Below are 12,121 nucleotides of genomic sequence, written 5' to 3' on the forward strand. Positions count from 1 at the left end.
CCAGACTTACTGATTCAGCACAAACGGTTTGAGAACCCACCAGGGCTCAAGACTTATCATATAGCCAGAGAGGCAAGGATTTTGGCAGAATAAGGGGCCAGCTCCGTACACAACAAAGCACAGACAGTGAACGGCTGCCACAAGCCCAGGCCCACAGGGCTGACTTAGAGGGAACCAGCTCATCTCTTTCTGGCATTCTATCCACATTGGAGTCAAGACTCATGCGTGGTCTCAGAACTCTCTGTGGCCACCAACAGGGCCCCAGTCCCCAACCCTAAGCACCTGCTATACTCACACCCGCCTGGTCAGTGGCTGAAACTCCAGTTGCCCCCTTTAACTCCAAGGCCAGGGTGTACAGATGGGCCCCAGGCAGCCAGGTGGAGCCATTCACCATGCAGCCCCAGGAACAAAGGCACATGGACCCAGAATTCACATGGGAAGAAGCCACTGTCTGGGATGACACTGTCTACCACCCCCCACCCATACAGTACCTATGGTTCCACCTGCATCAGTCCCACCCTGAGAAGGGACTGACTGATTCATCCCAGACACAAAGGCCAGGGGACAAGGCCTGGGGACAGTGTGACTGAGAAGAAAGAACAGCAGAGTCTTCTGCTCTCTCTGGTCATCATCCCCTCCACTCTCCCTATGCTCCAGGGTGTGTGTTGCAAGGGTGGGGGGGGGGGTCTCCAGATAAGGAATACTTTTCAGCAAGCATCTGACCAAACACAGTATTTCACTTCTGCTGGGGTGGGTGCACTGCCTGAGGGATCTGGCTGAGCGCTCAACAAATGGAAGTTCCTTTTGGTCCTGTAACACCAGTTCCTCAAACTGACTGGTGGCCTGAGGGCTGTGTCTCACTCTGAACCCTCTCGGGGCCACATCTCACATCATATTCTAAAGGCCAAGCCCAGAAGCTGGAGAAGAGGGCTAATGCCATAAGACTTACCACCACCACCCCTGCTGTCATTAGGAACCCACAGGCCTTCGGCACCTTGGGACCAACAGCACAGGCAGGTCCTCACAGGATCGAAAAAACATTCTCCACTCCCACTGCAGAGAAGCAATCAGCACAGCAAACACAGCCCACACTGGCAACCTGAGGCCCTTTCCACCTCATCTGGACAGCAATCACACACTTAGCGAAGGGTGGGGTGAGTTGTGTGTGTGCACTTTCATCTCACCAGGCTCCAAGAGACGTTTGGTGATTTTGCTTGTTCTGCAGTTGCTAGTGGGGAGGCACGACCTGCTTGGCTGACTGCCTTTGTAACTGCTCCCCTGTAACACTCAGCCATACTGGCATCCCCCACCCCCTCCCTCACCATCACCAGCAGCAGCCTCTTTCCTGCTCCCACCCTCCCTCCCCAAAGCCACTAATACACGCTCCAGAGCCTGGAGGGGTGACAAGTGTTTCCCAGACAACAAAAGCATGTTCTGGGAAAACAGATATCCATGAAGGCTCCAGCTCCAGCCTAGTCCTATGCACTGACTTCAGCCTCAGCTTCAGGGCCCACGTTGCTGGGTGTGCACTATGGCTGCATGGTTTTTAGGCCAACAGTCAGCAAAAAGAGCACTGAAGGCCCAACCTTCACTTTAGACACAAGGATGTAGGTCACTGCCTGCCCTCCACCCCCTGTAACTTGGAAGAAAACTGAAGCACAGAGTAGAAGGGCCCATCTTGGTCAAGGTCACCAGCAGTGTGAAGGAGGAACCTGGGTCTTTTCGGTTGGTTGCAGGCAATGAGGTTAGTCTCCTTGGGCTCCAGTGCAGGTTTGGCCACTTCCGAGCTGTGTGACCTTGGGCAAGTTATTTGACCTTCCTGGGCCTGATTTCCTACCAGATAACAGGAGTGCTCACCTGCCCCACCTGCTGGGCTCTCCTGAGGCTTAAAGGAGGCATGCGTAAAGCACTTAGCACATTGCCTGGCACCTGCTCAGAAGCTCAGACCCATGAGCCATTGTTATCATATTGTTGTTGTTAGATGCAGTCCAGTGGATTTCAACTCCTGGCAACCCCATGTGACAGAGGAGAACTGCCTCACAGGATTTTCTTGGCTGTAAACTGAAGAAGATTGCCAGGTATTTCTCCCAAGAAGCCACTGGGTGGGTTCGAACTGTCAATCTTGAGGAGCGCTTAACCGTTGTGCCACCAAGGCTCCTTCTGCATCTTTTTTATTCTCCTCACTCCAGCCCCAACAGCCTCAACTCCCTGCTGCTCCCTACCTTTCCTTAGTTTCCCATATGGTTTGTTCCCTCACGCATTGACTCAAAAGTCACCTTATCAGGGAGAGTCCCCGCCCCCTCAAGCCACCCTCCTTGCTTTACGTTCTCGCCCCATCTGACACACTAGATACCTCTCCCCGCTCTGGAATGTAAGCTCGTGAGAGCAGGGCTTTGGCTCTATTTTCCACCCTCGTGCCCATCGCCTAAGTGAATAAATGATTCCAGTTACGTCTCTGTGGGCGCCGGCCGCGCCCGGAAGCCTGGCTGAGGAGGACTGGACCGCGGCCTCCCGGCAGCCAGGCTTAAAAAGGGGCTGGACGCCCGAGAGCGCAGCGTTCGAGGAAGCCGCGGACCCGGGGCTGGCGCGGGACCCCAGGGACTCGGGGAACTCCGGGGACGATGCCCGGAACACAAAGGAAAGCCCTACCTGAGCCGGGGCCGCGGGCGCCTCCTTCAGGGCGGCTCTGGCGCGCAGCCGCCGAGGTCACATCCGGAGCGCGCCGGCTGGAAAGAGGACCCGCGAGGCACCGGGGGCGGAGCATCCGCGGCCAGGCCACGCCTCCCGGTCGCGGGCCCGCGGGCCGGGTCCGCCTCGCACTTCCGCTCCGCCTGCTCGCCCCAGCCGGCTTATTTATATTCATGAGGCGGGTGAGGGGCGGGGCCCTGGTCTCTAGCAGCGCCCCGCCCCGGACCTGGGATCCCGCTCCGGCGGAGCCTCAGGCCCCAGAGGGGCGCCCCTGGCTTCCGCCTCGGGGAGGGAGTTTCCACTTGGTCACAACTCAAAAATGTGTCGCTCCTACTCCTCCGCCCCCTCGTCCCTGCTCTGGGCGGGGAGGTCTTCCCTCGGGAGGCAGGAGGGGCGGGGTCAGGGGAGGGAGGGCTCTTCCTTCCTGGGGCAGATCCGTAGGGGTGGGAGAGCCAGACCCCTCCCCTTCATATATGTTGGCGCTTGTAGTCATCATTGTTTAAAAGCATAATAATAGTCCTAATTTTTGGGGCCCTTATTTTGTGCCAGGCCTATGTCCTTTATATGCACTACCTCTTTTAACCCTTCCAATAGTCCACCTGAGATTAGTATAATTATCAACGTAAGTGTTGTGTGCTGTGGAGTGGATTGGACTCCTAATAACCCTATAGACACATAAGGTCGCTATGAATCGAAATTAACTCCATGGCAACAGGATCGTCGTAGGTAGAAACCTAGAAATGCCCATGATCACACAGGGCACAGTTGCAGAACCAAGGATTGAACCTAAGCCTGAAATTTCCTCTGGCCTCAGGCTTTTCCCGGAAGCTTGGCCCCGGGAGGAGGGGGGCACGTGCTTGCCCTCCCCACCACCTTTCAGCAAATGGAGGTTACTTACCTAAGGCACTTTTGGCTGGCTGGGCCTGGCTGAAGGGTAGATCTGAATGGCCAGGGTGTGAGGGAGAAGCTGCATACTGGGGGAAACGAAAGCATGAAGGCAGGACCTGCTCCATAATTTTCGGGGCCCAGTGTGAAATGAAACCACAAGGCCTTTCGTTCAACAATTAAGAATTTCAGAATGGTTACAGCAGAGCATTAAACCAAGTGTGGGGCCCTTGTTAACACAAGGCCCTGTGCTACCCCACAGGTCACATGTCCATAAAGCCAGCCCTGATGAAGGAGCCCAGGGGCTCTTCTGAAAGGAGAGCAGCCATCCATCACTAGAAGCCCTGCCTTTGACGTTAACTCCAGTCTGGCATCCAGGGCCCGGCCTGCAGACCTCCAAAAGCTGAGCATTTCAAGCCCTCCAGGACAGGTTTCCTGGGGGAGGGTGTGTCCCAAAGCTGAACCTAGCCAGCTGGGCCCTTGGGACTGTGCCTCCTCCTGGGTACTCTCAGCACTAGGCATGTGCTGGCAGGTGGCACTGGGTCATACATGCCAGGCGAAGCACAGGCCTCAGTTCTGACTTGCACCCCTCCTTTCTCGCTGGAGCAGGGCTTGAGGAGCAGCCAGGGCTGCTTCCCAGAATAAATACTCCACCCAGAGACAGCCCCAGTCCTGCAGGCACAGCAGGCCAGCGCCAACAGGGAGAGACACTCACCAGGCCACCAGTGCAAGGTTAATAAGTCAGCCTGACCTCACCGCCTCCATCATTTCTTCCTTGTGCTTGGGCCTGGCTCACAGTGGGCTACAGGCTTCATTAATAACAATAATCGCTACCATTTATTTCACTCTTCCTTCCCACTGGACCCTGGTGAAAGTTCTTTGTGAGTGCCATCCACTGAGCCTCACGCAGTCTGGGATGAGCACTCTGAGATTTGCCGTTTAACAGATGGGGAAACTGAGGCTCAGAGAGGTTCATGGCTTGGCCAAGGTCAAAGACTGGTGTTTGGGGTCAGCTACCATTCATGTTGGGGACCATTCATCCATCCTGGTTCCTATCATCTATCCTACATCTGCAATGTAGGTCTAAAGGCTCACTTCTTTATGTTGCTCTATATTATTCACTCTGAGCTCCAAGAGTAGATTAAAGGCCCTGGAAGGAGAGGAATCATTCCTATACCTGAGTTTCCTGCTGGATCTAGCATCATGCTTTAATTTAAGAGCATTTATTAAGCGGAGTTCTGCAAATGGTTAATGCACTTAGCTGCTAACTGGAAGGTTGGTGGTTCCAGTTCATCCAGGGACACCTTGAAGGAAAGCCTGGTGATCTAGTTCTGAAAAATCAGCCACTGAAAACCTTGTTGAGCACAGTTCTACTCTGACACATGTGGGGTCACCATGAGTCACCCACTCTACAGCAATGGGTAGTTTACTAAGCACCTATGTTTTGTGTGTACAGTGTGTATGAATGGGTGAGCCGTAACCCCTCAAGATACTGGCAGGTGAGGGGTCCGCACAACATTAGACCAAGGGACCTTCTTAAAGACAGGAATGGGGGACTTGCAATGCCTAGCCTAGCGCACACAGTAGGCCCTCAGTAAATATTGTTGAATAAATGAATAAGAGCTTAATGAGCATCTGTTGACTGAACAGGAACCTAGGAGACACCAAGTATTTATGGATGAAGGATTAGGGGACCAGATTTAGCACCCAACAACTTATCAGAATATTTATTGCCAGGCCCCATGGAGGACACTGGGGGGGGGGGGGGGCGGCGGGAGTTGACAAAACAGAAAATTGTCCTATCTTCTACTCCTAGGGGAGCTTACAGCCTAGTAGGGGAGGTAGTCCATAACACATGGGAAGGGAGCAGATAGTAAAGGTATGCTCATTAAGGACTCTTGTGTTGGAGGCAGGAAGCTCAGAGTGATGGCCTGGGAAGTGGGCATCCTTCCTCACTGTCTTTCTCTAAGACGGAGGGAGCCAAGCCAGGCCTAACTACTAAGGCAGGTGCTGCCTCCCAGAAAAGCACAACCTCAAGAAACTGACTAAGAGCCAGGCCTCTCCAGTGTTCCCAACCCCTCCCCTGACAGTTATCTGATGCTCCAGGGAGGTAGGTGGTTAGAGCACATGCTTTGGAATCAGACCAAAGGCTTAGATGGCAATCTGGTCCATGTTTCCTACTAGCTTGGAAGACCTTAGCCAAGTTACTTCACATTTCTGTGCCTCAGTTTCCTCCTATGTAAAATGGGAATCATAATAGGATCCATCCTCAGGTTGTTATGAATATAATGAAAGAAAAGAGTCGGGTACAGAGAAAGATCTTGACTGACTAAGAATTGGAGGTTTCTGGTCTGCCCCACCACAATCAGAGTTCTTTACTCTTGTTGCATTTACAACCATCTCTGGAGCTCTCTGATAGGCACTAAATTTAGAGGTTTACTGGCCACTAAGGGGGCACCATTTTGGTCCTGGAATTGACAGCCATAGGTAAGGCTTAAGGAGCCCTAGTGGTGCTGTGGCTAAGTGCTCAGCAGCTAACAAAAAGATGGGCAGTTTGAACCTACCAGCCACTCTGAGGGAAAAAGATGTGGCAGTCTGCTTTCATAAGGATTTACAGCCTTGGAATCCCCATGGGGCGGTTCTACTCTATCCTATAGTGTCACTATGAGTCAGAATTAACTTGACAGCAATGGGTCTGGTTTTGTTTTTTTCATAAGGCTTGGCACATAGCAGCGATTGCTAACATGCATTTAATCTTCACAGCACCCTCAGAAAGGAGATGCTATTATTCACCATCCCAGAGTGGGTATCCTGAGGGGGGCGGAAATCAGAGGCCAGCATGTGCTTCCTGGTATCCCTGGGAGTAATGTGCTTGCCCATGAAAAGTGTATGCAGAAGAACAAGTTTTGGGAAAGGCTCCGAGGGTGATGTGTCCTATGGTCAAATCCACTTCATGGCACAGGGTGCCTTTGATTTTGCTGGTCACTTGATCCAGACCCATATCCCCTGATAGACTGTAAGACCCATGAGGGCAAAGAGAACTAGGATTGTTCACCATTTATCCCTCCTCTTGCACAGGGCCTGGCATCCTGCAAGCACTCAACAAGCATTTTTACAACCACATCTGTCAGCTTGTCGTGCTGTGGGGGCTTGCCTGTTGCTGTGATGCTGGAAGCTATGCCACCAGGATTTCAAATACTAGCAGGGTCACCCATGGTGTACAGGTTTCAGCAGAGCTTCCAGACTAAGACAGACAAGGAAGAAGGAGCTGACAATCTGTTTTTTTTTTTTTTAATTGGCTAGTGAAAACCTTATGAATAGCAGTGGAACATTGTCCAGTATAGTACCAGAAGATGACCCCCTCCGGTTGGAAGGCACTCAAAATATGACTGTGGAGGAGCTGCCTCCTTAAAGTAGTTGACCTTAATCACGTGAATGGAATCAAGCTTTCAGGACCTTCATTTGCTGATGTGGCACGACTCAAAATGAGTAGAAATAGCTGCAAACAAATAATAGGAACGTGGAATTACGAAATATGAATCTAGGAAAATTGAAAGTTGTCAAAAATGAAATGGAATGCTTGAAGATCACTAATCCTAGGAATTAGTGAGCTGAAATGGACTGGTGTTGGCCATTTTGAATCAGACAATCATATGGTCTACTATGCCAGGAATGACAAATTAAAGAGGAATGGTGTCACATTAAACGTCAAAAAGAACATTTCAGTATCTATCCTGAAATGCAATGCTGTCAGTGATAGGATAATAGCCATACGCCTACACCACCAAAAACCCACACAAGGAAGACCAATTAATAACAGTATTATTCAAATTTACACACCAACCACTAATGTCAGGGTGAAGAAATTAAAGATTTTTACCAACTTCTGCAGTCTCAAATTGATGAAATATGCAGTCAAGATGCATTGATAATTACTGGTGATTGAATTCAAAAGTTGGAAACAAAGAAAAAGAATCAGTAGCTGGAAAATATGGCCTTGGTGATAGAAATGTTGCTGGAGATCACATGATAGAATTTTGCAAGACCAACAACTTCCTCATTGCAAATACCTTTTTTCAACAACATAAATAGTGACTATACATGTGGACCTTACCAGATGGAATACAAAGGAATCAAACTGACTACATCTATGGAAAGTGACTGTGGAGAAGCTCAAGGTCATCAGTCAGAATAAGGCCAGGGACCAACTGCAGAACAGACCACCAATTGCTCATATGCAAGTCGAAGTTGAAGAAAATTAAAACAAGTCCACGAGAGCCAAAGTACAACCTTGAGTATATCCCACCTGAATTTAGAGACCATCTCAAGAATAGATTTGACACATTGAACACTAATGACCAAAGACCAGACCAGCTGTGGAATGACATCAAGGACATCATACATGAAGAAAGCAAAAGACCATCAAAAAGACAAGAAAGAAAGAAAAGACCAAAATGGATGTCAGAAAGACTCTGAAACTTTCTCTTCAACATAGAGTAGCTAAAGCAAATGGAAGAAATGTAGAAATGATCAGGAAAAAGAGTTGAACAGAAGATTTAAAGGGATGGATCACAAAGATAAAGTACTATAATAAAATGTGCAAACACCTGGAGTTATAAAGACAATAGAGAAGAACACACTCGACATTTCTCAAGCTGAAAGAACTGAAGAAAAAATTAAAACCTCAAGTTGCAATATTGAAGGAAGGAGCCTATGGGTGAAATATTGAACGATGCAGGAAGCATCAAAAGAAGATGGAAGACAATTGGTCTCAACTCACCTGGAGCAAAGAAGAATGAAGAACACCAAAGACACGAGGTAATTACGAGCCCAAGAGACAGAAAGGGCCACATAAACCAGAGAGTACACCAGCCTGAGACCAGAAGTAGGTGGTGCCTGGCTACACTGATGGCTGCCCTGACAGGGAACACAACAGAGAACCCCTGAGAGAACAGGAGAGCAGTGGAAAGCAGATCTCAAATTCTCGTAAAAAGACCAGACTTAATAGTCTGACTGAGACTAGAAGGACCCCAGAGGCCATGGTCCCCAGACCTTCTGTTAGCCCAAGACAGGAACCATTCCCAAAGCCAACTCTTGAGACAGGGATAGGGCTGGATTAAGGGATAGAAAAGGATACTGGTGAAGAGTGAGCTTCCTGGACCAAGCAGACACATGAGACTATGTGGGCAGCTTCTGTCTGGAGGGGAGATGAGAAGGCAGAGGGGCTCAGAAGCTGGCCGAATGAACATGAAAATAGTGGAGGGAAGGAATGTGCTCTCACTAGGGGGAGAGCAACTAGAAGTATATAGCAAGGTGTATATAAATTTGTGTATGAGAGACTGACTTGATTTGTAAACTTTTGCTTAAAGCACAGTAAAAATTTTAAAAAAAAGAATATGGAAGAAATACACAGTCATTGTATCAAAAAAATTGGTCAATGTTCAATCATAATTAAGAACTGATGGTACTGAAAGAAGAAGTCCAAGCATTGGTGAAAAACAAGGCTCTAGGAATTGACTACACACCATTTCAGGGGACATCATCAGGGAACTGCCAAAAAGTCAAGCTGGATTCAAAACAGATCGTGGAATGAGAGATATCATTGCTGATGTCAGATGGATCGTGGTTGAAAGCAGAGAATACCAGAAAGGTGTTTACCTATGTTTTATTGACAATGCAAAGGCATTCAACTGTGTGGATCATAACAAATTATGGATAACATTTCGAAGACTGGGAATTCTGGAACACCTAATTGTGCTCATGCAGAACCTGTACATAGACCAAGAGGCTGTTGTTCAAAGGGATACTTCATGGTTTAAAGTCAGAAAAGGTGTGCATCAGGGTTGTATCCTTTCACCATACTTATGCAATCTGTATATTGAGCAAATAATCCAAGAAACTGGATTATATAAAGAAGCACAAGGCATCAGGATTAGAGGAAGACTCATCAGCCTGACATGCAGTTGACACAACCTCGCTTTCTGAAAGCGAAGAGGACTTGAAGTACTTCCTGATGAAATAAAAGACTACAGCCTCCAGTATGGATTACTTCTCAGCATAAAGAAAACAAAAATCCTCACAATAAGCAACATCGAGATAAAGGAAATAAATATTAAAGTTATCAGGATTTCACTTTACTTGGACCCACAATCAACATCTACGGAAATAGCAGTCAAGCAATCAAAGGGCATATTACACTGGACAAATCTGCTGCAAAAGACCTCTTTAAAGTGTTAAAAAGCAAAGATGTCACTTTGAGGACTTAGGTGCATCTGACCCAAGCCATGGTATTTTCATTTGCCTCATATGCACGTGAAAGCTGGACAATGAATAAGGAAGACAGGAGAATTAATGCCTTTGAATTACGGCATTGGCGAAGAATATTAAGTATACCATGGACCGCCAGAAGAATGAACACATCTGTTTTGGAACAAGTACAGCCAGAACGCTTCTTAGAAGGGAGGATGGCGATACCAGTCCCTGGAGAAGGGCATCATGCTTGGTAAAGTAGAGGGTCAGCGAAAAAGAGGAAGACCCTTACCGGGATAGATTGACAGAATGGCTTCAACAATGGGCTCAAACATAGCAACCATTGTGAGGATGTGGCAGGACCAGGCAGCGTTGTTTCGCTCTGTTGTACATGGGGCGGTTATGGGTCGGAACCGACTTGTTGCCACCTGACAACAACAACGTGTGCCTTTTTTGATAACACCTGGATTCCCTAGGGCTGGAGCCCTGCCTCCTCGCGCGATCAGACGTGGTAACGCCGCCTGCAGCAGGGAGGAACCCCAGCAGCGATTCCCGACACCGGAAGGGGGCGCTCTGCGGCCCTCCGACCTCCGCCTTTCCCAACGCCTGGCTATTCCCAGCCCGTTGAGTCGGCCTTTAACACCCCCCTCATGGAAGGCGCTAGGTCCCATCTGCCAGCTAAAATTTAACCCGACCACACTCCACATTATCCACACTAAGGAAACCAGGATGGGGTTGGGGCAGGAGGAGGCAAATCACTCCCAAATAACCCAGTTCAGGGCCTTGGCTTGGGCAAACCGGATTCCTAAATCTCTTTCATGTGTTACCAATAGGTCATGCAACAGGTCATGAGCACCTACTGTGCGCCCATTCAGTCAACATGTAACGAGCACCTATGTTATATGCCCATTCGTTGAACATGTAATGAGCACCTAATCTGTGTCCATTCACACAACAGTCACGAGCACCTAGTATGTGCCAAGCGCAGTGCCATCAGGACCGACAGGCTTCCGGCTCTGGCGGGGACGCGGCATCAAATACGCTGACGAAGGCAGGATCAGAGCCAGCCGGAGTCAGACACCTCTTACAGGGGATGCTGATTGTAAAACGCCTTGGGCTCCTCAAGGCCAACTGCGAGGCCGCGGGGTTAGCCAACTGCAGCAGGGTTGTTTTTGAATCTCCATATACAAGACTGCAGAGCAGCAAGAAGATAACTGGGCGGGGGCTCCGGACGGGCCCAAACAAAACACACTTCAGAACGTGGGTTTGTGGTTCCGCATCGAGGGGTGAAAAACAGCTTAACCGGATTCAGGGTTTCCTCACTTGCCTGTATCCACTCATTTCACGCTTACTAGCCGCGGGGACCGCGCTGGCGCTGAGGGTCCGTGCAGGATCGAGACCCCCGCGGCATTCAGGCTGGGGGATGCAGGATATCCCAACTGCTGGGGCCGAGATAGGGGCGGAACGGAAGCCTTGGATTGGTCAGGGCCAGGCCTTGTCCTTATTCCATCCTTAGGGAACCTGAGGCCGTGGGCAAGGAAGGGACCACCCCAGCGTCAGACGTCGACGGAGAGGCTGAGGAGGGCCTCGATCCTGGTTTGCACCGCCCGGAATCCGGAGCCGGGGCCTCTGCCCGCCGGGCACTGCCCGCGCGTTCCTGGAACTGGGCTGGGCGGAGAAATCAGGGCCTGCCGAGAGGCATTCCCACCGCCTTCTACGCCGCCCGGGGCCGCGGGGGGCCCGGCCAAGGTGACCCCGCCCCCTCGGCCGCGGTGACCTTCTCCATCTTCTCGGTCTGTGGGGATTTTCCTCCCGGCATGCGCGTCCGCCCCCCTATCCTGGGCTTCCCTGAGGGCGGGACAGCCCCCCCGCGCCACCCCCAGGCCACCTCTGGGCCGTGTCCTAGCGTTGCCCTCGGGCTGGGGGCGGGGCCGCGGGGAGGCAAGGAAGAGGCCGAGAATGATGCCCAGCTCCGCGCCCCCTCCCTTTGGGGCCGGTTCCCAGAGGCCTCGCCGCCATCCTCTGCGCCCCTCCCCCGGCCCCGTGCCGGCTCCCGGCTACCCCCTCCCCCGACGCTCACGCCCCGCCTGGCAGCTGGCGTCCAGGACCTGGGGCCGCGGCGGCTAGAGGGGTTTGCTAGAAGGGAGGGAGCGAGCGAGCGCCGGCGGGAGGGAGGGAGGGAGAAAGGCCGCCCCCCGCGCCCCTCCTCCTTCCCTCCTCCGGTGCCTCCGGTCCCTCCTTCGCCACCTCCCTCCTCCCCGTTCCCTCCCTCCTAAGACATCGCCGCACTGCCCGGCCG

At 51.1% G+C, this 12,121-nt stretch overlaps 2 protein-coding genes across 2 annotated transcripts in view; both read right to left on the reverse strand.

The window, feature by feature from the left end:
* The window catches only part of SRL (sarcalumenin), a 99,674-nt gene extending 96,809 nt beyond the window's left edge, over positions 1 to 2,865 (reverse strand). Inside the window, exon 1 of the mRNA XM_049903007.1 lies at positions 2,650 to 2,865. Within this exon, the coding sequence (XP_049758964.1) occupies positions 2,650 to 2,863 (214 nt within the window). The 5' untranslated portion in view covers positions 2,864 to 2,865. The remainder of the gene's footprint in view (positions 1 to 2,649) is intronic.
* TFAP4 (transcription factor AP-4) overlaps positions 1 to 12,121 on the reverse strand; it is a 54,677-nt gene that overhangs the window by 37,249 nt on the left and 5,307 nt on the right. The gene's annotated exons all lie outside the window — the stretch shown is intronic.

The sequence above is a fragment of the Elephas maximus genome, chromosome 12 (genome assembly GCF_024166365.1).
Source record: "Elephas maximus indicus isolate mEleMax1 chromosome 12, mEleMax1 primary haplotype, whole genome shotgun sequence".
In the NCBI taxonomy this organism is placed as follows: Eukaryota; Metazoa; Chordata; class Mammalia; order Proboscidea; family Elephantidae; genus Elephas; species Elephas maximus.